At 36.9% G+C, this 27,207-nt stretch overlaps 2 protein-coding genes across 5 annotated transcripts in view; one reads left to right on the forward strand and one right to left on the reverse strand.

Annotated features, from left to right (window-relative positions):
• The window catches only part of DOCK7 (dedicator of cytokinesis 7), a 190,291-nt gene extending 177,712 nt beyond the window's left edge, over positions 1-12,579 (forward strand). For all 4 annotated transcript variants that reach the window (XM_040232699.1, XM_040232700.1, XM_040232701.1 and 1 more), the window contains 2 exons: positions 8,709-8,876; positions 11,290-12,579. In XM_040232699.1, coding sequence (XP_040088633.1) covers positions 8,709-8,876; positions 11,290-11,332 — 211 coding nt within the window. In that variant the 3' untranslated portion in view covers positions 11,333-12,579. The remainder of the gene's footprint in view (positions 1-8,708; positions 8,877-11,289) is intronic.
• Positions 12,580-13,919: 1,340 nt separating this feature from the next.
• Positions 13,920-26,182, reverse strand: USP1 (ubiquitin specific peptidase 1). Its single transcript, XM_040232703.1, has 9 exons — positions 25,418-26,182; positions 23,233-23,471; positions 21,886-22,006; positions 21,083-21,187; positions 20,391-20,551; positions 18,376-19,064; positions 17,577-17,747; positions 16,708-16,909; positions 13,920-15,407 (listed from the first exon to the last, which is right to left on the reverse strand). The coding sequence occupies exons 2-9, from the start codon at positions 23,400-23,402 to the stop codon at positions 14,672-14,674; spliced, it is 2,355 nt and encodes a 784-aa protein (XP_040088637.1). The 5' UTR covers positions 23,403-23,471; positions 25,418-26,182; the 3' UTR covers positions 13,920-14,671.
• Between the last annotated feature and the right edge of the window lie 1,025 nt (positions 26,183-27,207).

Below are 27,207 nucleotides of genomic sequence, written 5' to 3' on the forward strand. Positions count from 1 at the left end.
GCATGTAGTCATATACTTGGCTATGGTTTGTTAACAATGAAAGAGTAGAAAGTAAAATTAGCAAAGGGAAGGGGCACGGGGTGAAGTCTGGAGGAAACCAGGTATAGGCTTCCATGGGTCCTTTCCGAGGTTGGTCACATAGAGATGCTGATTGTTCAGCAAAGAATCGTGGCAGCATGTGGGAAATCATGTCCGCCCAGGAGCTCAGTAGAGACTCAGGTGCCAACCAGGCTTTTTGTTGAGGGCTAGTCCAAAATCACTGCAGATGGTGACTGCAGCCATGAAATTAAAAGATGCTTATTCCTTGGAAGGAAAGTTATGACCAACCTAGATAGCATATTCAAAAGCAGAGACATTAATTTGCCAACAAAGGTCTGTCTAGTCAAGGCTATGGTTTTTCCAGTGGTCATGTATGGATGTGAGAGTTGGACTGTGAAGAAAGCTGAGCGCCGAAGAATTGATGCTTTTGAACTGTGGTGTTGGAGAAGACTCTTGAGAGTCCCTTGGACTGCAAGGAGATCCAACCAGTCCATCCTAAAGGAGATCAGTCCTGGGTGTTCATTGGAAGGACTGATGTTGAAGCTGAAACTCCAGTGAGGCTTTGGCCACCTCATGTGAAGAGTTGACTCACTGGAAAAGACCATGATGCTGGGAGGGATTGGGGGCAGGAGGAGAAGGGGACAACAGAGGATGAGATGGCTGGATGGCATCACCGACTCAATAGACATGAGTTTGGGTAAATTCCAGGAGTTGGTGATGGACAGGGAGGCCTGGCGTGCTGTGATTCATGGGGTCGCAAAGAGTCAGACACGACTGAGTGACTGAGCGACTGAACTGAACTGAACTGAGTCATGTAGGTACCTTCTCCCTGACAGTTACCAAAATACCAGATTCCCAAAAGGAAAGCTGGTATTTAACAGAAACTATAGTGTTTTTATAAAATGTTCAGGCACAGTGAGTCACTCTTTCTGCATATGATAGGAACCCTTCCCAAATCCAGATTCCCAGACTGTAACCCAGGGCCAGCCTTACAAACAGGCCTTCTTAGGATAGCAACCTCAGGCTTGCCGTTACCTCTTTTCTTCACAAATAACATTTGGTACATAATAAATAGGTCTTCAGTAACTGCAAAATTTTGAAACAATAGGGGAAAAGAATCAACAGCTTGATACTGATTGCTGCTTCACTCACACTATGAGCACAAAAGAGGGAATGATCATTTTACATGGTGATGTCAGGGAATATTTCACATAGGAATTAACATCATAAACAAAAGTACAGAGTACAAAGTATTAAATGTTGCTGTTGTATCTAACTCTTTGTGACCCCAAGGACTGTAGCCTGATGGGCTCCTCTATCCATGCAATTCTCCAGGCAAGAATACTGGAGTGGATTGCCATGCCCTTCTCCTAACATCATATATGGACCTTGAAAATTAGAGATACCAAGGAAGCATTTCATGCAGAGATGGGCAGAGTAAAGGACAGAAACAGTATGGACCTAACAGAAGCAGAAATATTAAGAAGAGGTGGCAAGAATGCACAGAAGAACAATACAAAAAAAAGATCTCAATGACTGGGATAACCACAATGGTGTGATCACTCACCTAGAACCAGACATCTTGGAGTGTGAAGTCAAGTGGGTCTTAGGAAACATCACTATGAACAAAGCTAGTGGAGGTGATGGAATTCCACTTAAGCTATTTTGAATCCTGAAAGATGACACTGTGAAAGTGCTGCACTCAATATGCCAGCAAATTTGGAAAATTCAGAGTGCCCACAGAACTGGGAAAGGTCAGTTTTCATTCCAGCCTCACAGAAGGGCAATGCCAAAAAATGTTCAAACTACCATACCATTGTCTTTTTTTCGCATGGTGGTAAGGTAATACTCAAAATCCTCCAAGCTAGGCTTCAACAGTACATGAACCAAGAACTTCCAGATGTTCAAGCTGGATTTAGAAAAGGCAGAGAAACCAGAGATCAAATTGCCAACATCCGTTGGATCATAGAAAAAGCAAGAGATTCCAGAAAAACATCTACTTCTGCTTCATTTACTACATTGAAGCCTTTGACTGTGAGGATCACAAACTGTAGAAAATTCTTAAGGAGATGGGAATACTAGACTGCCTTACCTGCCTCCTAAGAAACCTGTATGCAGGTCAAGACAACAGTTAGAACTGAACATGGAACAGGCTGGTTCCAAATTGGGAAAGGAGTATGTAAAGGCTGTGTATTGTCACCATTCTTATTTAACTTTTATGCAGAGTTCAGTTCAGTTCAGTCGCTCAGTCGTGTCAGACTCTTTGCGACCCCATGAATTGCAGCACGCCAGGCCTCCCTGTCGATCACCAACTCCCAGAGTTCACTCAGACTCACGTCCATCGAGTCAGTGATGCCATCCAGCCATCTTATCCTCGGTTGTCCCCTTCTCCTCCTGCTCCCCAATCCCTCCCAGCATCAGTTTTTTCCAATGAGTCAACTCTTCGCATGAGGTGGCCAAAGTATTGGAGTTTCACCTTTAGTATCATTCCTTCCGAAGAAATCCCAGGGCTGATCTCCTTCAGAATGGACTGGTTGCATCTCCTTGCAGTCCAAGGGACTCTCAAGAGTCTTCTCCAACACCACAGTTCAAAAGCATCAATTCTTGGCTGCTCAGCCTTCTTCACAGTCCAACTCTCACATCCATACATGACCACAGGAAAAACCATAGCCTTGACTAGATGGACCTTAGCCGGCAAAGTAATGTCTCTGCTTTTGAATATGCTATCTCGGTTGGTCATGCTGGGCTGGATGAATCACAGTCTGGAATCAAGACTGCTGAGAGAAATATCAATAACCTCAGATATGCAGATGACACCACTCTTATGGCAGGAAGTGAAGAGGAACTAAAGAGCCTCTTGATGACAGTGAAAGAGGAGAGTGAAAAAGCTGACTTAAAACTCAACATTCAAAACACAAAGATCATGGTATCCATTCCCATCACTTCATGGCAAATGGGTGGGAAAACAATGAAAATACTGACATACTTGATTTTCTTGGGCTCCAAAATCACTGTGGATGGTGACTGCAGCCATGAAATTAAAAGATGCTTGCTCCTTAGAAGAATATGACCAACCTAGACAGCCTATTAAAAAGCAGAGACGTTACTTTGCCAACAAACGTCCATATAGTCAAAGCTGTGGTTTTTCCAGTAGTCATGTATGGATGTGGGAGTTGGACCATAAAGAAGGCTGAGTGCCAAAAAATTGATGCCTTTGAATGGTGGTATTGGGGAAGACTCTGGAGAGTCCCTTAGACTGCAAGGAGATCAAACCAGTCCACCCTAAAGGACATCAACCCGGATTATTCATTGGAAGGACTGATGCTGAAGATTGCATAGTTTGACCACTTAATGCAAAGAACCAACTCATTGGAAAAGACCCTGATGCTGGGAAGGATAGAAGGCAGGAGGAGATGGGGGCGGCAGAGGATGAGATGGTTGGATGGCATCACCAACTCAATGGACATGAGTTTGAGCAAGCTCCGGGAGATGGTGAAGGAGAGGGAAGCCTGGCGTGCTGCAGTCCATGGGGTCGCAAAGAGTCAGACACAACTGAGCAACTGAACAGCATAAACAATGGACCTTGAAAAATGAATATTAGTTTTTCAGTCAGAAAAGAGGGGAGGGATATACTAAAAACAAAAACTCAGCATGAGCAAAGTTTAGAATCTGTCTGAGAACGATGAATAGTGAAGCTGGAACTGTAGAGTCTCTGAAGACAAGTAGTCAAACATTGGTGGAAATAGACTAAGTACCATTAAGTAGATGACTTTTTAACAAAGCAGCATCAGAACTATAGGCAGAAGTCAGTCTTTCACTTCCTATTCTGGTTTCTCTTATCATATTATGAACTGTGGTTTCTCTTATCAAATCATTCACTGAAAGGGTTTATTTGGGTAGCAGTAATTTCATATTACAGCACCTTTGTCATCAGGAAAGTATGAGGAATGCTAACTTGTTCAAGTCTCTCAAGACAGTATTTTATTCTCACTGCAATAGCTGTCATTAATTGTTATCAGTTTCTCCTGCATGAACATGGTAAACATCTTTTTAAAACCTTCAGATAGCTTCATTGGAAGTCTGGGGTTTTATGATCTGATTATTGAGCTAGATGACCTTATGGGTTTGGTTATAGAAAACATGGTTCCTAATGTATGTTGAAGATGAACGACCAGAGTAAAGAACACAAGCTTCTTCTTGACTGACTTCTGTTGTGATTGACATATACACACTCTTATATATAAAATATCTTTCCTTGTAGCTTAGTCGGTAAAGAATCTGCCTGCAGTGCAGGAGACCTGAGTTCGATCCCTGTGTCGGGAAGATCCCCTGGAGAAGGAAATGGCAACCCACTCCAGTATTCTTGCCTGGAGAATCCCATGGACAGAGGAGCCTGGCAGGCTACAGGCCATGGGGTCGCAAGAGTCAGACACAACTTAGTGACTAAACTACCACCACCACCAAGGACCTAATGTATAGCACAGAAACTACTCAGTACTCTGTAATGACCTATATGGGAAGAGAATCTAAAAGAGTGGGTATATGTATATTTACAACTGATTCACTTTGCTGTACACCTGAAACTAACACAACATTGTAAATCAAGTATACTCTGACAAAAATTTTTAAAACATTGATTTTATTATTTGGGATGTTTCAAATACGAACCAAAAAAACCCTACTGTGATTGTGAGCTGGATGATCTTGGAACAATACATACTTCTTTAGGTCATAGACACTAATAATGCTTATTTTCTTTCTATTTTTGGGGGGATTTTTTACTGTTACTACAATTCTAAAACAGATGTCCTCTTCTTTGTGTTTATTTACGATAAGGTAATGAATTCCTATAGTTTGAAGGTCTCCTTAAGGGTTAATATAAAGAAGGTTTTCTCTTTTAAATTACAAAAAGGCAGAAAGCCAAACTACATGGTTTAAACCTTACAAGTCATAGCGAATACTTTTTTTTATTTTTGTGTGTATATATTTTGTGTTAATATGCGTATTTGTTCTACCACAACTGTTATATATATACAATCTTAAATTCTTATTTTTTCAATTAAGCTTAAAACTATTATTCTAATAGTTGTATTATTAAATATCTGAATTTAAGTTGAATTTAAGTGTGGTATAGTAATGAAGTGTATTTTTTTTCTTTTGCCAAATTAAAGTATTAAGCTCAAGATTACTGAGCCAAAGTACAATGAGCATTTTTGTTGGCTCCTAATATGTAATCTGTTCCAAAAAGTCTAAGTAGTAACAATGCCAAGAATGCAAATGTACTACTAGTTGCAGTACACCTTACTTTATGTAATGCTATTTAAATACGGTGTCTCTTGTTAATCAATTTAAATGGTACTTCAGTTTGCATTATTTTATTCCTAAAAACAATAAACTTTTTTTTTGTATTTACTCTTTACATACTCTTAGGTATATAAACCCTAGAAATATCTCTTGTACATCCAGAAGTAGTTAAAGAAATAGTTGAATAGTATTCTTTATAGCTAAAAAACGACAATAAAACACAAAACCAGGAGACAACCAAGATATCCATCAACAGAGGAGTAAATAAATCATGGCATATCCATAGGTTCAACTTCAACCAGATAATACCACATCTTTTTCCAAAGTGCGTAAGCCAGATTTAAATTCTCACCAGTAATGTTTGGGAGAGTTCCTATTGCAGTGTAACCTCCCCAGTATTTGATATTATCTGACAACCTAATTTTTGCCAATCTAGTGGGTATGAAATAATTTGTAATTATAGTTTAAATTTGCTTTTCCTTGATTACCAGCGAGGTTGAACATCTTGTCATGTGTTTATTAGCTATTTCTCTTTCCTCTCTGTTATGTTCAAAGTTCTGTTTCTTATTTGCCATTTTCCTATTGAATTCTTTTCCTTACTGATTTCTAAGGGTGTTTACATACTGGAAAAGTAATCCTTTATCATTTGTATCACAGACATCTTTTCTGAACTTGGGGCTTAGCACTTTTTTTTTTTAATAAACAGAAGTTGTTAAATTTAATACAGCAAAATAATTCAGTCTTTCTTGTTAGGACCGTTGCTTTTTGTGTCTTAAGAAATTTTTTACCCAAGGTCAGAGTATGTTGACTTCCTAAACATCTATATAATAATATCTCTCAAATTGAGTATAGCCCAAACAAAAGGGGAAGATGGCAAAAAAGTCCTTTTTACTTTTAAAAACAATTCTTTCCATTGATTTTTGCATATGGTTCAAGGTGGGGGTCAGTTTGATTTTTGCCCATACTGATAACTGAATATGACGTGAGATAGCAGTCAGATCTCTGTTCCCATATGGTTGTGCAGTTGACCTGGCACCACTTATTTCAAAGATTACCCTTTCTCCACTGCTTTGCACTGTTAATACATCAAGTGCTCACTTCGTGTGCATCAGTTTCTAGGATTTTTTTCTTCCATTGTTTTATTTATCTCTCTTTGACTAATATGCTGTCTTAATTACTGCAGCTTTATAATAAACTTTTATGTATGATAGGCCAATTCCTCTCACATTTTGTTCAAGGAAAGAGAATTAACTCTTCCGGTCTATGAATATGGTACATTTCTCCATTTACTTATATCCTCTAAATGTTTTTCTAAAATTTTTCTGTAGAGACTTTATCTTTTCACTTATTCTTTGGTGTTTGATATTTTTATACTTTTGTTAATGGTATTTTTAAAAATTACATTTTGGGGGACTTCCCTGGAGGCCCAGTAGTAAAGAATCTGCCTTGCAAAGCAGGGGCCATGGGTTTGATCCCTGGTCTGGGAAAATTCCAGTTGCTGCCGGGCAACCTAGCCCATGTGCCACAATTAAGACCCAACACAGCCAAATAAATATTAAAAAAAAAATTATTTTCTATTTGCTGGTTTACAGAAATACAATTTGTTTTTACATGCTTTACATGAGAGTATTGCCAAATTCACTTGTTAATTCTAATAATTTATATGTAGAACCTTTTTCTTACTGTACTGTTTAGAATCTCTAATAAACTATGCTGAATAGGAATAATGATAGAGGGCATCATTTTCTTATTTGATCTAAAAGAAATTTTTTCATCGAGTATAATATTTTCTTCATGTATTTTGTAGATATTTTTAATTAGGTGAAATAAGTTCCCACCAGTTTGTAGTTAAGCTACAAGTTTGTCATGACAATATTTTAAAATTTTATCAAGTGGGTTGTGTGTAGGGAGTAGGCATGTAATATAGTGTTAGGACAGTTTATTATTATTTTGTTTGGGAGTTTTGCAACTGTTTTCATGGATGGGATTGAATTACAAGTTGTTTCTTATAGCCCCCATTAAGTTTTGATATCCCAACCTTGAAAAGTGAGTTTGAAACTCTTCTCAGGAATAGTTCTTTTTCCTCCTATACTCTAGAATAGTTTTTTTATATATTCAGAATTGTCGTGCTACAATGGGATTATCTATCCTTAGACTGTTAAGTAGAATTTGCCTGTTTGTGTTTTCTCTGTGGGTAAATTTGTGATTTGACTGATTTGATGTATTTAATGGTTTTTGGATTATTCATATTTTTACTTGAGTGTTTTGGTAAATCTAATTTCAGATTTATTTACATTAAATTAATTTCAGATTTATTTACATTAAATTGTACCTAATATCCTCTGTGCCTTTATAAACTTCTGCTATATTTGACGTCTCATTTTGCATTTCTAGAAGAGGATACCTGGCCTTCTCTCATTTATTCTTGCCAGAGTTTAGTCTATTTTATTAGATTTTTCAAACAACCAACTTCTGCAATTTTTTAAATACAGAGTTATCATACTTTAAAATTTTATTTTCTTCCTTAGAGTTTATTCTTTTCAAATTGCTGGTTAGCTCTTCAGTTTTAGCCTTCTTTCCTTAGTATAAGCATTTAAGGCTATACATTTTCCTCTAAGTATCACTTTAGCTGCATTCTGCAAACGTTGATACATATACTTTTTTAAACATACTTTTTCCATTTATCTGTTGGAGTCCAGATAGTTTTTCTTAAATATCTGAATTGAATAAGCAATCTCAATCTATTCAATTTTTGTTTGTTTTATTAAGTCATGGCCTACTCTTTTGTGACCCCATGGACTATATAGCATGCCTGGCTCCTGTGTACCTTGGATTTCCCAGTCAAGAATATTGTAGTGAGTTGCCATTTCCTTCTCCAGGGAATCTTCCCGACCCAGGTGTTGAACTCACATCTCCTGCATTGGCAGGCGGATTCTTTACCACTGAACCACCAAGGAAGTCCATCTATTAATTTAAGAAACTTCTGTTTGAATACAGGCAAACCACTGTGCCAGATGCCATTGAATAAATGAGTATGGTTATATACCTTAAAGAACTTATAGTCTAGTGGTGATATTTGTGTGTGGGGGGAAGGGGGTGTCAGATTTAATATTAAAAAATACATAATTTTCAATTGTGAAAATTGGAAGTGGAAGTTAGATTTTAAAGAAACTCTGTTGAGCCTCGCTTCCCTACCTTAAACCTAATTGCAGGAGAGGATGTTTAACATACAGCAGAAAAACTGAATGCCCTCATCATGGTGGCTACATAAATATATATATATATATATATATATATATATATATATCAGTAAGCCTTCAAACTATGTCAAAAGAAATCTTTTGATGACCCACTGTTTTCCCTAGGTGTGAAGATGCCTTAAGGAAAAATAAGAGCTTAATTGGGCCAGATCAAAAGGAGTATCAAAGGGAACTGGAGAGAAATTATCATCGCCTTAAAGAGGCCCTACAGCCTCTGATAAACCGAAAGATCCCTCAGTTATACAAGGCAGTATTACCTGTTACCTGCCACAGGTATGCATTTTTTTTCTATTATTTTGTATCTTCAGAAAAATGAAATCCACTTGAATTATTTAATACTGAATTTTTTACCTTGTATTAAATGGCTTCAAATATGATGTCTTCTGAAACCTAACAAGTTCAACTTTTGCAAGCCTTCTACCAGCTATACCTGAAGCAGCCTACCAGATAAAAAGTCTGTGATAAAGAGAATAATACAGTCAAGTTCTCATACTAACCAGGACACCACACATAAGTTTTATCTCCTAAAACTGTTTCTTTTAATGTCCTGTCAAAGTTTCTGGTATTTCTGTTGAGAGAATTTGCTAGAATATACTGAAGCCAGGTATTCATTTCCATTATCCCTGACAGTAAATAGTATATATGTCTTTCTAGATTTGGATCAAAACAGCTAACTGCACTGAGTATCAAGAAAGCGTCACTATTTTCCTTTATTTTCTCAGTGTGACAAAATTAGAAGTGGAAATAACTTGGAATTTTCTACAGCTGATCCTAATCTGAGTAGATAATTTTAGACTCCTCCTCTGTAAAATAATACTTGCCTTGAAGAGGTTGTTGTGGAAATTAAATGGCATGTAAAGTTCCAAAGACAGCTCTTAATATTTTTACTTTTAACCCCTGAATTCTGGACAGGGCATGATAACTGCTAAAAGTAAACTGCATTCTTTGCATTTTTAAATCAAAATGTACATACATCTCTTGAATTATTTTGGCACCAATATTTTACCACCTCCTTTTAAAAAAATTATAACAGTGAAGCTGTTAAATTATACTTACTTGATCAAATATTTAGAAGGCATTTGGAGTTGCTTATATAAACAAGCATGTATACTATTGATACATAAGAAAATTAAGCTGGCTATTTGATTATCTGGTAATATTACCTGTTCTTCAGTGATAGGATGTTTGTATACTTCTAAGCCTCTGAAAACGTATACCAAATGCATGCTGTATGTCATGTCCCCTGAAGGGAACATGTAGACAGACCATGTACAGAAACAGGAGACCAAAAGGCCTGTTTTAGAAAATTCCATGGATGGAGGAGCCTGGTGGGCTACAGTCCATGGAGTCGCAGAGTCGGACACGACTGAGCGACTTCACTTTACTTTATTCTTACAATGACGCAAGACACCCCAGGTGGTTTCCTCTTGAAACTCTTGTTGAGAAGCAACACTAGTCCCCTCACTTTTGGCTTCCTCTGTCGTCTTTTTGGAATGTCTGACTACTTGTTGCCTCTACCTACCTTCACCAGTCTTATATTCATTGGTCAAAGGTCCTGGGTTAGAGTGCTGGGTCCCTGAAATAGTGAGGTGTCCTAATGCTAGTCTCTCTTCCATCAAATTTCTCAAACTCCTTTTAGTGGAAAGACTGTATTGTTTCTGTCTGAAGGAAGCTTCCCTTATACCAGTATCCTGAATTGTGCCTTCTTCTATGATGGTTATTCCTCCAAGCTTTAGTTTTTAGTATTTGCAGGCGGTTTTTTGGATTTTAGAAAATACTTTTTCTTGATAAACTATCTTCCAAGACTGCTATTTTCTCAAAAACAAACAAACAAACAAACAAAAAAAAACCCCACCAAAACCAAGTTTAGAGATTCAAAACTGAATACAATCTCTTTGTATCTGTCCTCTCCTTTCCTAGAGATTGTAAATCTTAAGACATTAACATTAATGTCAGGAAAGATAAGCAAAATTATCTTCTAAATTTACTTTAAAAAATTTTTAAATTATTTTCAAATATTTAAATTTAAAAATTTAAAAAGTAATTTTCTAAATTTAAAAATTATTTTAAAAATAATTTTCTAAATGTAAACTCTTCTAAAATTTATTGCAAATTTTAATAGAAAATCCTATTTATAGTAATGTATAATGGTTTCTTTCATGAAATAATTTAAAATAATCTTAGTTTTAATTTCTATTGTTATAAATATCAATAAATAATCCACATAAACAAAAGCTTCCTTGGGGTCCTCAATTTTAAGAGTGTATAAAGGACCTAAATGCCCAAAACTTGAGAACCACTGATTTAAGGCTTAGAGTTTACTATTTTAAATAAAATACCTGTGTTTTGCCTTTTAACCTCAAGTAAATCTCCTGAAATCTCTCCCATTACCCCTTAGTACCTGTTTAATCAGATATCTAATACATTTATTGGACAAATGAATAAATGATCAATGGTCCTGGACAGTGTCACTTCAAATCTATCGAAAAGTCTACAAGTTAGAATACATAGAGCAATAGTGTGTGGGATAAGCATGTAACTAGAAAGTGAAGAGCTTTGCTTGCAAAAGTTTTAAAGTTAATAAGCTTTTGCTGGCAAAACTTTGAGATATCTGGCCGAAAGCATGTGAACATTTTAGACGATTATATAAAAATTGTTTACTCATATTCTTTCATTTTCTCTCCAGAGATTCCTTCAGTCGAATGAGTCTGCGCAAAATGGATCTCTAATTTAAATGCACTTGTTTTATTCATTTGAAAAAAGCCATGTATTCAACACTGAGTGTGAAAAAAATTTAAGAGCTACTGAAAAAGACTTGGGACTTAATTCTGGAAATTATAGCATTAATTTACTCATGGAAGAATGCAGTGGCCAAAATATTATCAAATGGCAATTGGTGAAGTTTGAGAATCATGGCTGTGGTTTCTAATGTTCCGGTAATATGCTGTCCTTTTTTAAAAAGACATTTTAATGACTTAAAGGTACACTTACATTTACCATTATTTATACCATAGCTAACGTTAAATTTATTTACTTTAAGTTTGTATTTTTTAATTTATATTACCATTTATAGATTTGTTTGGAACCATTTTAAATGTAGTAATGCTTATTTTAAAGGTACTATTAAATATGTGAACGTTTACACTAATTAAAAGACTTAAAAATTTTTTTATTGATAAAAGCAGAGAATGAGTTAGTTGATTCAAGAAATAGTTGCAAAAATAGCAAAATGAAAATCATAATTGACAGTCACTTTATGGGCCCACATAAAGCTCCGGATTAAATAAATAGGTGGAAATAAGTTGATAACTGGCTTAAGTCTTCAGACTGGTTTCTAAGGTATTTTCCAGACACCCCAAAATGGTATTTAGAACTGCAGAAGTAACTACCTGATAACTTCTCTCTATAAATGATTATATACTAGGATAGCTAATACCCAGTTTGATCTCTGACTCAACCTTATAGTAATGATAGTATGAGCTGACTCTTAGCAACTAAAATGAGTAACTCTGTTTCAAATTAAATAAGCCCATCATCTCATCAGTTTTTACTCTTATGCAACTAAAATCAATGAGTCCTGTTTCAAATTACATCAGTCATTTCATCGGTTTTTAGTGATCTAAACTGATAAATTAGAAATCTGCTTTAAACTTATTTACATCACCATAAAAATGAGTGTTTGATTTTAATCTGTCAGGTGAATAAGAAGTTATATTTTTTGATACTTGTATAGATTTTACAAAGTACATGTATAAAAGGTAAAATTACCTGTCAATTACAATTGAGCTAATTAATTTAAAATTATAACTTTTATGATATGAAAAACTAATTCAGGTTTTTTTCAACATATATTTGGCAAGCTTTTCCAAGGCAGAGTGTATTAAGGATTTCTGAAAATGTCTGATTTTTTCTCTGTGCAGTTTTAGGAAAGATCACTTGTAATCTGTCCCTTTGATCTACTGACCACTTACATGAATCATTGAAGAACTGATCAAACACGATACTTTCATTCTTCTAAGAGCATGGATATGATGGCTAATATTCCCTGCTCCAGCCTATCTTTTTAACAGGCAATATTATCTAAAATTCCTCTTACCTACATCAATTCAAAGACAATCTCAGAAAGGTTTTTCAGGTGAGTTACAGGTGAACCAAAATGGGTCAACTAGGGAGTCAGAAAAGCATAACCTCAAAAATATATGAGAATAGAGGATCCAGATGGACAATAAAGAAAGGCAGAGTCAAGGACAGAAACTCTTTAAAGCAAGCAAAAAAAGGTAACTTATTTACATAGTCTCCTCTTAAGGGTGGGGGGGAAGAATATTAAGTAATTCCTAGGTCATTTCTCTTAAGGTTACACATATATGAGAATTTGGATGGCCACCCATCTCAGTCACTATCAAGAACTAAGATTTGTATGATTTAATGATCATGCAATAATCATTGTCTGACTTGAGTCACAAGAGGCTTCCTCTCAAAACATTGGTATAACTGAACACTTCCTAACTTAGCTTACTGTGTTCTTCAGTTTTTTAAAAGATAAAATTTTTGTGTCAGCAATCTATACTAGTTCTTAACCATAGCTGTCTCTTGAGTGTTGCAGAAGCCCAAGTTCTGTCCTAGAACTACTCCATCAGAGCTCATAAAGTAATGTACAGGATGTTTTATTTTTAAAGGTCTATTAGTGACTCCTACTCCCTCAACTGCTTATGGGTGGTGTTCTGAGCTCTTTAAAAGGTCCCACTGATTCTGAATGTAGAAAGAGGTGTGAACTGTGACTTTTTATATTGCACCATCTTGTAAAAGAATTTGTAAGACATTAACTGTATAGATTATTAGTTGACTGGTACTCTTATTTGTTGAAGTGGGGTATAGCAGTGTTATTCCAAGAATTACATATTCTTTGGATTTTTAATATTCTTAATATCAGGAATGTTCTTTAATAAGTCATAATTGATTTACCAATTTAATGTTTAAAGTGAAAATTTAACCCAGTTTTTCTGTGCCTAAAGCCTTAAGTTCTCCAGTTTTGGATTCCTTAAAGTTATACATCTACTTTAAAGGAAAACTAGGTATGACAATTAAGAAGGACCAATAAGCACAATTTCTATTTGAAAATTTCTTCACCTCCAACTGTCAGAAAGTATTGAGTATTATTAAAGGTAATTATGCATGTTTATTCTCTTCTATGTATGTATGTTTATAGTATGTTTGTGTGTATATATACATACACACATTCTTTTTTTAAAGAGAACCAGCTATATATATGGTAAAAAATATGCAAGTAAAAAATTCTTCAAGCATTTGTATACATTGTTGTTAAGCAGTTTACATTTTATTGTCCTGGTTTTTAAAAAAGTTAAATTTAAGGTCACACCTCTAAGTTTGATGTACTGTATACAGATCGTGCAGAGTATGACTGTGAAGGAATACAAATTAGTCCATGCCCCAAAAGATTTACTAGGATACAGAATCATTTTCATAAATACACACAAAATCCTGGTGAAGATAGAAGAGGACTGACTCTGTAGGTTTTCTGAGATATTTTTCAAAGTGATTCAGGGCCACTAAATGTACAGTTGTGAATACATACGTATTCCAGAGTTTGTGCCTATAATATAGCCCATCTAAGGTTTGGTTTATGATTTACAAAACTGTATGTACTGAAATGAGATTCTGCTTCTTAGCTGAAAAACCACAAGACCTATAAACATCGTATAGATAATTACTCCAAAATATGGAGATACAAATACAAGCACTTTATTTTAAAAAGCAAACACAAAAGATAGATGTAAATTCAAAAGTGTTTAAATGCTTCTATTTTGAATAATTCAATTAAGAACCTATACAAGTTTGTTCCCAGAAGCTAATGTATCACTAGTCTCTACTAAGGAAAATGAATTCTAAAAATTAACATGGTTTTCAATAATTCAAATTTCACTATTTATATAAAAACCTAGAGACCAATAATATCCAATAGCTTCAAAAGATAAGCTACTTTGATGTAATCAATTTACCAATGTTTATCCATGTCTATTTAATATATACACAAGGAAAATACAATCACTCTATAATTTCTTATAAAATAGCAAGTAAGGAGTAGATGTAGGAGATGTAGAAGGGGAAAGAGAATTCAAAAAGTCCTTCTCTTCAGTAACTTTCACTTCAGAATCATCAAAAAGTAACCATTTCCCCTCATACTCCTTTAAGCTTTGCACTACATATGAGATTTTGTTCTCAAAACCACTAATGTTAATGCCTGTTTGGTCACTGGATTCCTTGTTACTATCAGATTCATGGGTCCCATTAGTATTGTTAGTCTCAGAATTTCTATTTTCAGGAAGTGCTGTACTGGCAACTTTATCAGGATTAGAGGCTTTGTTGTATAACTCATAATCTGCCTTGCTCTTTTGTCCTCCAAGAAGTCCAACAGCTTCTACATTTTTTTTGTTCAGAACTTTACTTGGCTGGTTATTTCCACTGACTCTAATAGATACTTCTTCATTGTCATAATTTTCAACCACACCCCTTACTTCCTCCTCATTCAATGGTTCTGGCTTACCTACTTCACACATTTGGTCGATCACAAAATTTTCCTTATCTAGTTCTAAACTGTTAAGGTCAGTGACTTTAACAGAAGCAGTATAGTGCCCACTACTAATTGTAATGCCACTATGCATCACAACTGCAAATAATCCATAGCTGTCGTTGGTTGGCTTTGTGCTCCATTCTTCTAGTGACAATTTAAGAGGTGTCAGTAAAGGAGTGTTGATCTTGGAAAGTCCACCACCATAACAGTCAAACCTTTGAAAGGAAAAAAAAAGGTTTTCTGGGATTCCACTTTATATATTCAGTTTTATACCCAATGTGAAACCAAGTAAAAAGGCTGAACAAACCCTTAATATTTATTGCTCATAAAATGAAAACACCACCCAAATTTTGTATGACATTTACACAAATACTGAAATCAGTACTAATATAGGTGCTTCTGTGTAGGATATATGGCACATCCCCCTTTTATTTTCCTAATTTTGTCCAGTAAGAAAATGACATTTAAAAAAACCACTGATCTTCAAATCTCTATTCCTGTAAATCTAATAAATCATTTTAGTGTGAAGTCTGTCTCTACAACCAAGATTTGGGGAAAAGAAAAAGCTATACTGTAGCAAAGAAAAAGTCCACTGAAAGAAAGGACTATGTCATCTTCTGGCAAAATAAAATGTGTGGAGAGCTCCTGGGAAGTTCTCATGGTAATTTCAAACAGTTCATTAATACTGAAAGGACTAAAAGCTAAAATTAACTGGAATTTTGATGTTTATTATTTTTAAATCTTTCAAATACTTAAATGTTCAACTATAGAAAAATCTCTTCATACTTGTTTTATTTCCTGGCTTACTTACCTTAAAACTAAAATAGTTTTGCTTGTTTCTTTCCCCTCAAAAAAATGCTGATGTATAAACTAAATTTGTTCCTTGCTTTAGTCAAATCCATTAAAAAGGAATGAAAATGAACAAATCATATGTAGCTGGATGCTGACAGCAGGAAGAGATGAAAGAGGTGTTAAGGACAATCCCTATGAGTGGTGAAGCTGAGTAAAGGTCTATATTCCAATGATGTTTTTGTTTTTTGTCATCAGAATTGTGTCTGAGCAGCAACCCTCCGATTGGTTATGTATTAGTTAATTCATTACCTACTAATAATTATTAATACAACCTCTGTGTACTTGTAAAATCCATATAAGAGGTTTACCAAGGTGGCACTACTGGTAAAGAACCCACCTGCCAACATAGGAGATGTGGGTCTGATCCCTGGTTTGGGAAGATCCCTTGGAGGGCATGGCAATCCACTACAGTGTTCTTGCCTGGAAAATCCCATGAACAGAGGAGCCTGGCGGGCTGCAGTCCATGGGGTTTGCAAAGAGTCGAACCTGACTAACGCAGCTTAGCACACTTAGCACACACACATGTATAAGACATATTTCATGTTATTTATTGAACAGAATGGTTTTGATAGTCTAAGAAATATTAGCAAGAGTTAAAACGATCTTTTTTTTTCCTTTATAGTAAATATCATAGTATTTTGAATAAAACTTTAGAATACTCACTCCAAGCCACTAGCAGCAAAGCACTTCAAATGAATAGTTATAACTTCAGGCATTTTGTCAAACAAAAGACTTCGTTCCGCTTCAGTATAATGATGGCAGTTTTCACAGAAATATTTATCTTCTCCTACAATCCTTTCCACTGAAGCAAATTGTGAAATTGCCCATCTCAGGGTCTTCATTTCTGTTTTTGGCTCTGGAGAAACTACACAAGAGAATCCTGTCACTCACAAGTAAAAAATCTCTGAAAAGCTAAGCTACAACTTTTTATATTCAAAATGAGCATGCATTTTTAATTGACTAATCCTTCCTAAATAATAACTAAAGAGATTTCTTTTTAGTTTCAGAAATTAGTGACTTTCTTCAACAGAGCATATACCTCTAAATATTTCATATCTGGTAAAAAAAATATTGAGGAAAAAGAGACAGCAAAATCAAGATAAGCCTACTCTGACTCCATGTGAGACAGATTTTAGTTTATATTTAAGTCGATTTACAATATCTAAACAGGTAAACCAGTCTCAATCATTTCCCATAACATTACTCTTTTTGTGGTTTACATAAGATAGAACATTAGGTTCAAATATGTTGTCAACAAAAATATCCTCAACAGCTCAGATATTTGGGTAGCCAAAAATTAACTTATTAAAGCATTTCATTTTCTCATTATGACATATTCTATACATCAAAATAAAGATGCCACAATTTTCAAATATAGTTAACTATTAACAAATGAAGTTATACAAGAGAATGATTTTATTATACTAAAGACAGATTTTTTCCTCAATAATTATATAAGCTACTTGTTAGACTGTTTTGTTGAGGAAAACTGAAATTATCCCATGATCGTGCAAGACTCAGATTTCGCTTACTTTCAGAATTCTCCTCTACTTTGGAAAGCTCATCTTCTTGCACTGGTACACTGATGTCTTGAAAATCTTCTCTTCTTTCTGTTAAACTTTCACATTCTAAGCAACGAGTCCGTAATACCAGCTGACCTTGAAATAATTTCTCCACTAGCTCAAAACCAATTTGCTCTGCACCTAAAACAAAAAAAGGAAAACACAAATCTATACAGATGAGTTTTTCAGTACAGCCCAGATAACCATTATTCCATTTAAAGTAGACCATGAATAAAAGGCTGATTTTCACATTTCAGCTTGCTTTTTAGCATTAAGAGGTGACAATCATGTAATATAAACTCACTGTAAAGAAAAAATTGAATATATTAATTACTGTTACCTCAATGAAGAGTTTCAACACAATTGTGTCCTTAAAACTCCCTTCCCAAAGATATCCCAAATGTGTGTCAGTTCTACAAATTTTCCCTGAGATCTGTGTGAACCTGAGTAGAAATCCAGTTCAAGTATGATGTAACTACTTAGTAAATGCAATTTCTTTCATGAGTTTACGTCAAATACTACATATATAAAGGGATAAAATATTCCCTTGTCATTAAGATGTATTAAACCCCCCTAATTTATAAACATAAATTACTATTACCTTAAGAAACACACACAAAATACACATAAGTGCAGTGCTTAAAAAGCTAGTTCATTGTGATAAACTTCTCTTAAAACTTATACCAGATGTATATGCATCTAAGAAAATTCCAATTCTGCAGCTGTTAATCTTCCTACCTATCAGTGTTCAAGAATAAATTATACTGACCTTTGTTTATGGGCTTAACTTCATTAACATTAATGGGCATATCATTATTCCCTGGAGACTCAAGTTCACAATCATTACTTGTATTATCATTTTCATACTTCCCCAAGTCCTCTTCAAGATCACATTCATTTTCTTTACAGTGTCCTTTGGATCCTTGGTTTGCTGCTATTTTACCCATACTACAGAACTTGGAAAGAATGCTGGGTTGCTTAGCTGCAGACTTTAACCAATTTATTTTAACTTTTGATTTCCTTTGGGAGGGTCTTGCATTCTCATTTTCAGAAATGTGCTTGGGGATTATTTTAGGAGGCATCTCTAATGTATCACCTGCAGCTTTTCTTTTTGATCTGGTTTGTCTCTGGTTTTCTTCCAAAGACTGGTGTTCCTTGGAGATTTTAACTTTTTTTTTCATGTTACCAAATTCAGCATCACTTTTTCTTTTCCCATTTCCTTTTGGGAGTTTTTCTTTATAGTCTTCAGAATGCTTCATATTGTCCATCTCCATGCTGTTATTATCACTCATTTCCTCTTTCTGATATTCTTCTTCTACCTTAGTAGATAAGTCTCCCACACTTTTTACTTCTTCTTTTTTTAGGAGTTGGCATGTTTCTTGAATGTTTCCCAAAATACACTGTAATACTTCCTGGGCATCATGCTGTAGATATCCTTCATACATAGGGTTCAGTTCCCTATAAACAGAAATTTTCATTTCATCTATTCTAGTTTTGAAGATACAATACCAAAACAAAAAACCACCTTGCCATTACAGAACTATGGAAGTCCAGAAAACATTTATTCAGCTACTAATCTGAAACTCCTTGCCTAAACTTTTAACTGAAAAACAAATTTAATCTCATTTTCATCATCACAACTACTTTGATCTCCTAAATATTGTTAATAATAGCTAATATGTACACAATGTTTACTATGCACATTTTATTCAAAATGGTGTATATATGGATGGATAGATATTATGGCCTTGCAGCACAGCTTATGTGATCTTAATTCCCTGACTAGTGATCAAATCTGTGCCCCCAGCAGTGGAAGTGCAGTCTTAACCACTGGACGGCTGGGAAAGTCTCAACCTTTTCTTTTTGGAGGAGGTGGTGCATGGGCAAGCTGCACTGCTTGTGGGATCTTCATTCCCTGATCAGGGATTAAACCCAGGTCCCTGGGAATGAAAGCATGGAGTCTTAACCACTGGACCACCAGGGAATTCCTTCTAAATGCTTTTTATATTATATGTGTAATCCTCACAATAACCCTATGAGGTAACTATTATATCACCACTATTTACAGATAACTTCTCCAGGTTAGTCAGAGATTCAAAAGTCAGGCTTCAATCTACTCCTGGCCACCAGGCTATACTGCCTCTTAACAAATGTGTGGCAATATGTTACATCTACGTCTATTCCTAAATGATGAAATAATTTTTAAAGACTTAAAACCCTGTAGTACTTTGGATAAAGCGTTTTTAAATATAGGATAAAGTTTCATTTTTTTAAGACAATACTACAAAGAAATCTAATTGAGTTAATAGTTTTCTTCTGAGTACACACAACAAAAATAGAAGGCTTGGAATTTGTTGTTCTTGTGTATAACATATTTTGGATACAGACCAAAGGATTTCTATCTTAAATCCTTGGGACCAAGTGTATTTGGCAATTCAGAAATTTTCAGATTAAAAAAACCTGGCACATAAGTAAAATACATATCACTGACAAAATAGGGACAGTATTCTCTAATTATACACATTACTACTAATACAGAAATGTATGAATATTCACATTATAGGTAAATATGAATATAAACTCATACAAATTCAGATTTAATGAATTTACCACCAATCTTAGGAAAAATTTCCAGTCTTTTGAGCCTCTGGGATATCAGGACTATAGACCTGTAGTTTCTGTTTTCCTTGCCATTTATTCCTCCCGTTGTTCACATATCACTCTCCTCCAAAGAGAGTAGTAAGTAGCTACATTGGAATCCTAAAATCATATAATAGGCTATACCTGAGTGTGTTAAGTAGTCGCCTTGGCTGAGTAGCAAGTTCATCAGTGTATTTTTCTGGATTTAATAGAAAACTAGCCTGAAGCTGTTCAACTGAAATGATCAAGGACTGTAAGCTGCATATTAGTTCATAACTTGCCAAAGAATCTTCTTTGCAGTTTCCCTGTCAAGAAACACACAAATATTTTTATTTATGAACAAATTAAGTAACTTACCCCTTTTTCTCACTAGACAATACTGGCTTTTCTAACTCTAATTTCATAAGACTAATTTTATGGAGGTATACAAAACAAACTTCAAAAAAAATTAAGCATATTTTTGGTTACTTTCTATTATGTGGGTGATAATGGTTTTTTAATTATGTAAGTCAAAGGTTTCTTCAAATTTACATAAATAGTAAAAATGAGTCAATCTGAAAATACAATAGGGTAAAAGGGCATAATATATTGTTATGGTGGTATGTGTGAAAGTGTTTACTGATAATAAATCAAGAGGACTAGAGAAAAAAATATAAAAGGGGATATAATTAAGCAAACTGCCTACCCCCCCAAGAATGAAAAATAATTGCCAATAAGAAATTTAATTTTCACATGTAAATTTAAGAGAAATAATATTGGTCATTCTCCCAAACCCTCCATATATTTATTACTTTTTCATTTCTGAGCAAGTGAGTTTTGTTAATTTTATATTTTACCTTATCTTTTTGATTGGCTTCATCTTTTAGGGCTTCTTTCTTCCTTGAAATAATATTAAATAAGTGCTTCACTCCAGATTTAAAACCAGGACAAAAATATAATACCTATAAAATGAGACTGTTTTGAGTATTTACAAAGACAATATACCTAAAAAAATCATTAAAATGCTATCATGCTTTTTGAAGAGCATGTTCAAATAAGTATTACTTAAAATTTTTTGAGATTAAAATGTGTGTCAAAAATTGTTCTTTCATCATAGTAGCCTGCTATCTTTCCTCTGTAGCAAAGCACTGAGCCTGAAGTGTATAACATGAAACATACAGTTTCAAGGGTAAAACATGTATCAGTTCAGTTCAGTTGCTCAACTGTGTCTGACTCTTAGCAACCCCATGGACTGTAGCACCCCAGGCTTCCCTGTCCATCACCAATTCCTAGAGCTTATTCAAACTCACGTCCATTGAGTCAGTGATGCAATCCAACCATCTCATCCTCTGTCGTCCCCTTCTCATATCACACAGAATCAACTGGACAGAAAACTAAAAGTTTGGTATCTTCAATTTAACCAACATCTACTCAACTTTGCTATCCCAATGTTAATATATCATTTTCTCTTACCTCAAAGGAAATTTGTAATGTACAATTTAGAATCATGATTATTTTACCCCATTATGTTTCATTTACAATCAATGGCAAAGACAGTATGGACAACTGAAATCCTCCAATAACCTAGATTCTCAGGAACCACTGTTACATTATTCTTTGCATACTAAAATTTTATGATATAGCACAACTGTCAACTTACCTGAAGTATACTATTAAGATAACAAGTATTGCCGAGATTATTAAGTCCCACAAATGGTAGCAAGTTTTCTCTCTTCTCACAGTTTATAGGCGAGGACTGTGCCGCAGGAACAACTTGATCACTATTAAGTACAGAGAAGAGAAATGGATAACGAAGTAAAATCTTAAAGTGGAAATACTACTTCCCTAGACTTAGTCTTTTCCCAAAAGTTGTGGATAAGTACATGGATTTTATTCAGATGGCATTTCAACAGAGTTAATCTTTACAGGTGTAAAAACTGCTGTACATCCAGAATAAAAGTATTACAAGCACTTTAACAATATTACAGCCAACAAGCGTCAAACAATTCCACTAAAGGACTGCTAATCCCACTTTACAAAGTAGAAAACTGCAGAACTGGTACTATGATTTGTTCAGCCAACATGACATTTTAATCAAGTAGTTTAACTCTGAACAGAATCCTGGGAATATTACGATATTTGGGAGAGGCTGCACTAAGTCAGATTCTGTTAATAAAAGATTAAGAGGAAACCAAGTCTATGAAGATATTTATACAGCTGTCCCTCACTTAAAAATGAATTGTTCAAGTTTATAATTCTTTAACCTCATTTTAACAAACAGTCTTCACAGCGTTTTTATTTATTTTACAGCTGCTGGCTATTATTCTTAATACCTTAAGGTGTTTATAGGCATGAAGATGGTAAACAAGAGGTTTACACATAATCTCCTGAACTGATTATTGGTAAATACCAATACTAGGAAATTACACAGGGAACCAAATATACATTAGCCATACAGCAGAGTCACTGTGTGTTGAGTCTACAAGTGTAGACTCCAACTAGAACACTTGGTGAAACAAAGAATATCATTCTGTTGTGATTTCTTTTCAATCACTGAAGGATTTATTGCATCAAAGGCGTATCTTATAGGTTTGAGAATTCATGTACTAGGTAGGACTACAAAGTGCATCTCAGGTTAACTGTCAGGTCTTCTGAACCAAAAGACCATCACAAATTTCTTTACCCTTACCTAAAACATGTTGCACTACAATCAGGTTTAAATTGAAAAATAATTTTAATCAACAATACTTCTCTAAGTTAGTCTAACTGGACAAACACAATTTCAGTGAGTTATAATATTAACTGTGATGTGATCTCTGTGGGGAACCAGCAGTTTTATCTAGTTTCTACTATACACTGCTAGACTTGTCTCACTAATGTGTTTTTTTTATGTCCCTCTATGGACTATCGGGTCAGAATGATTGTAGAAATCAAACCAAGTTCCCTGCTTTTTTACTGATACAGAATTTTTAAAAGTACAGACAAATGCTAAAAATAACATACATACATTTCAGACCCTTTATATTCAGAAGTCTTTTCTTCATTTTCTTGAGAATCTGTGAAATCCAAGGCTCTCTTGGTTTCCTTTTTCTGAAAAAACTTCAAGGAAAGTCTGTTTTTTTTGGATGGACTACCTCTTGAAAGCCCATTACTTTCACTAGGTATGACACCAGGCATTTTCTCCTCAAATCCCAAGCAGTTGACAGGAATTAACTTATACAGGGATCTTGTAATCACCGATCATACCTGTTAATCAGAGAAAAGATTATTAGTTTTCAGTTATCAACTGTAGGCAATAAAATCATTTATTTACCAAGGAATGGTACTAATTAGAACTTTGTATTGGAAAATCTAATGCCCACCAATAAGAGGCAGTCAATGTTTACTGCTTAAATGAACAAGCTGCCATTTGTCCTTAACTCTTAAACAACAACAAAAAGTCATAATACTGAACTTTTATTAGCCTGCTATTAGATTTAAGGGGAGCATCACGAAATACCCCACTTTAGTAAGAGATGTGTGGTAAAGTATTATCATTAAAAGGGTAAAAACTTTATCATCTATTAGTTCATCCAGAAAACACTGAGCTTTTTTTCCAAGGTGGGGAAAAGGATGAATGGGAAATCAAAGGAGTGCTACTTAAAGTATAATCTACATACATGAAAAGGCCCATACCTAGTGTTTACACCTAAAAACTTGTGTAATAAACTATTCAAAGTTGAGATAATGGTGTAAAAAACTACTGTATTTTGTGTATTATCAAATTCTTATGCACTAGAAGCCAAAATATACTGACTTTACAAACTTTTTCTAACTATAGAATTAAAATACTGCTTTAAGTAGGAAAAAAAAAGCTTCCCTTGTGCAAACTTTCTTCCCTGTTTTATAATAAAACTTGGATTTTAAAAATAAAGGCTGTATTTGTGGTAGTCATTTTACACTTCAGTCCTGTTTTTCATTAGGAAGATATTAGGAATAATTATCTATTACCAGAAAATCAGTTAAGAGTCCAAAAGCTCAGCAATGACTTTCAAATACAGGTAAAGGATGAACTAAACTCACACCCTTAAGCATTTCACTCGGCTGCCTGTGAAGTGGGAATTCACAACACTAAACTCAGCAGTGAAACATGCCCCTTTTTTTGAGACATGTCAGGAATACCTAGAAAGCAAACCAATTTCCACACTCCAACTCAATTTATTCGTATGAAATGCTATCACTAATGGTAAACTAGCCTGCACTACAGTGTCAGGGATCCCTAAGCATAACTTGTGATACTTGTAAAAGGTTGTTCTTAGGAGCCAATTCTAATAAACGATGGAAACTGCATTCTCTGAGAGAGTAATCGGACTTAAACAACAACAACAAAAAAAAAACGACCCAGCAGCTGAAATAACTATCAATCCTAATCAATAAACCAGTCCTCAGGGCTCCTCAAAGCAATGATTAAACATTAGCCCTACCTAGACTATGTAACAGTTTACCAGGTGCCATATCTTAAGCTATACCACTTCTTGCTCCTGGCTGTCCTATCACTGGGAGTTACGTCAAAAATGTTTCTCTCAATCAAGTTTCGCAGAAAACAATATATTGAACATTAAATGTTCTTGGCCAAATGACAGTGTGAACACGAAGCCCCATTAGTTTCAGGTTCTTTCCTCTAATATGGCACAACTCAATTCTTAACTTTTCACGAAAAATGTAAAACTAGAATAACATCCTCGACAAAGGTTTAAGACACGTGGCGTTCTAAAAACTTGTAGAACATCTGAAAGTTAAACTGCGCGGTAAAATTTAGCAGTCACCGACACAGAACAACCTGAGTGCAAACATTTCTTGTCCCCACTCCGCATACTGTAGGAACGGAAAAGAAACTGAGGCGATGACGGACGGTGTTTGCTGTCCGTGCCCGTCAGACGCGGCGGGCACCGGGCGGGAGGCGTCTGAGAGCAAAACCATAACGCCCGGCCCCTCGCCCGCGGAGTTGGCCTATTTACGCCCGGCCCGCACCTGCCGGAGTCCCCAGTGCCGGCTGGAAGGGGCACGGCCCGTTGAGTGGAGGGCTCGGCTGGCAGCTGGGCGGGGACGCGGCAACCCAAGGAGCTGGGGGTCCTCCCCGCGGTCCCCTTGGGCGACGGCCGAACTAGACGCGGCGCTCGGGAACCGGCCCCTCCTCCACGGGCTCTCCTTACCTGGTCATGGCCCAGAGCGAGGTCCGCGGCGGTGACGCCGGCGAGTCCAACCCCGCTGAGTGCGGGTGCGACAGGTGAGCCCCTGCCCCGGGCCCCCGACCCTCAGAAAAGCTGACCCGATCGCCCTCTCCGGGGGAAGTGACCATTCGCTCTCAAGAGCGGGAACCCGGGCTGCAGCTCGGTCCTGCCTGGCGCGGGCACCAACTACATCCCCGGAGCGGCGCCCTCCCGCGCCCGCCCCCGCCCCGGGACGGCAAGGAGCGCCAGAAGCGGCTCCGCTAGCCGGGCGCCCTAACCGCTAGGGTCTTCCTCACTCCACCACCGACGGGAACTTGGCGCGTTTTCCTCTCTCAGGACCCCCGTGTTTTAGCCTCCGCCCGCGCCAGCGCCGCGATTGGAGGCGGCGTCCTTCGAAAGTGCCGGTTCTAGTCTCCACGCTGCAGAGACGCGAAAGGCCAGAGCCGCCTCGCGACCGCCACTCGCCCCTCTGGCACGCCCGGACTCCTGAACCAGCTGGAACGGTAGTTGCCCCAAGATCGTAACGGGTTCTGCAGTTTCAAACAGCGCAGGCAGCGTCACGGGCAGCTCGCGCGGGTCCTCGCTGAGGGCGCGCGCTGGGAGCTAGAGGCCTGGCTGGCGCGCTCGAGCCTCACACACACACCCCGCCCCCTACCTCGCTCCCCCCGCCCCCCCGCGCCCTTTTTTTTTTTTAACCATTCGTGCGCGAGAGCTGGGGGAAAAGCGTACGGGTCGGGAGACGGGACAGAGAGAAGATGGGACGGGCTCCTTGCTCTGGAAGGAACCGCCAGGTGCTCAAATCCACCAATCCGTGATGACAATCCCCAACCCTGCCCACCCGCCGCCCAGGAGGAGCCAATCAGAAGTACCTAGGCAAAAAAGCGGACTGGGTGGGCGGGGAAAAGCAGTTCAGCCAATACCAAAAAGAAGAGAGGAGGACTCCAGCCAATCATTTTTTGATATACAGAGTTCCTCAGGCGCTGTTCCCTTCCTTGGGCTCTCATTGGCTCTCGAGTGCGCGCTTTCGCTGCCGACTGTTAAATTTCGCTCTGAGTTTTGTGAATCCTCGAAGGTGGGACGCCCGCGAGGGTGTGGTTTCCGGAGCTAGGCCCACAATAAATCCCGCCCCCGTTTCCTGCGTACACTGCTGGGCGGAGTTACCCGGAGATTAGTTTCTGAAAATGGCCGACTTCCTTGCTTAGACTGTTGCGCTTGCGATTTCTGTATCAAATCGCAGCCCCAGGTCCTAGGCCACCCAGTAAAAACAAGCGTCGCAGTAAATAATAGTAGATTCTCTCTCAACCGAATGCTACAAAGTTGAGACTCCCTTTTCAGCCCCTTTGCGCCTTTTCCTCTTGCTTACCCGTTCCCCTTCCTGACTGGAAAGAAAACGAAAGAGCGCGTTCTTAAGACCCAGCTCTGGCTGACGGAGCTGCAAGGGGATCCTGCCCCAGTCCTTACTAACGCGCTCAAAAACGGCAAGGCAGGCCTTACCGGGTTTCTGCTGCTGTCTGTTGTACGCCTACCTCGGTGAGATACCTCACAAAGCAAGTGTAGTGAATAAGTACAATCGAAATTCATTTAACCAAGCGTGTTTTTAGGTGCCCAGTATGTGCAGGCATTCTTTACCTGACGTGAGTTACAAGGAAAGGAAATAAGGAGTGTGCTCTTTTGCGTAATGATATTACAGTCTTGACATTTGAGTAGAGAGCTAAATGAAAGCGCAGCCAGCCTTGGAAGAACCTGAGGTGAATGGTCCAGGCAGGGAGAAG

Source organism: Oryx dammah, unplaced genomic scaffold, assembly GCF_014754425.2.
Source record: "Oryx dammah isolate SB20612 unplaced genomic scaffold, SCBI_Odam_1.1 HiC_scaffold_28, whole genome shotgun sequence".
NCBI classification, from domain to species: Eukaryota; Metazoa; Chordata; class Mammalia; order Artiodactyla; family Bovidae; genus Oryx; species Oryx dammah.

Coding starts and splice junctions, on each gene's coding strand:
- USP1 (XM_040232703.1), bottom strand. CDS start 23,402: ATGCCTGGTGTCATACCTAGTGAAAGTAATGGGCTTTCAAGAGGTAGT. Junction 20,552..21,082: donor AAGCCAATCAAAAAGATAAG/GTAAAATATAAA, acceptor GTTTCTTGACAG/GGAAACTGCAAAGAAGATTC. Junction 17,748..18,375: donor AGTTAAGCCCATAAACAAAG/GTCAGTATAATT, acceptor TTTTTGTTTTAG/GTGCAGAGCAAATTGGTTTT.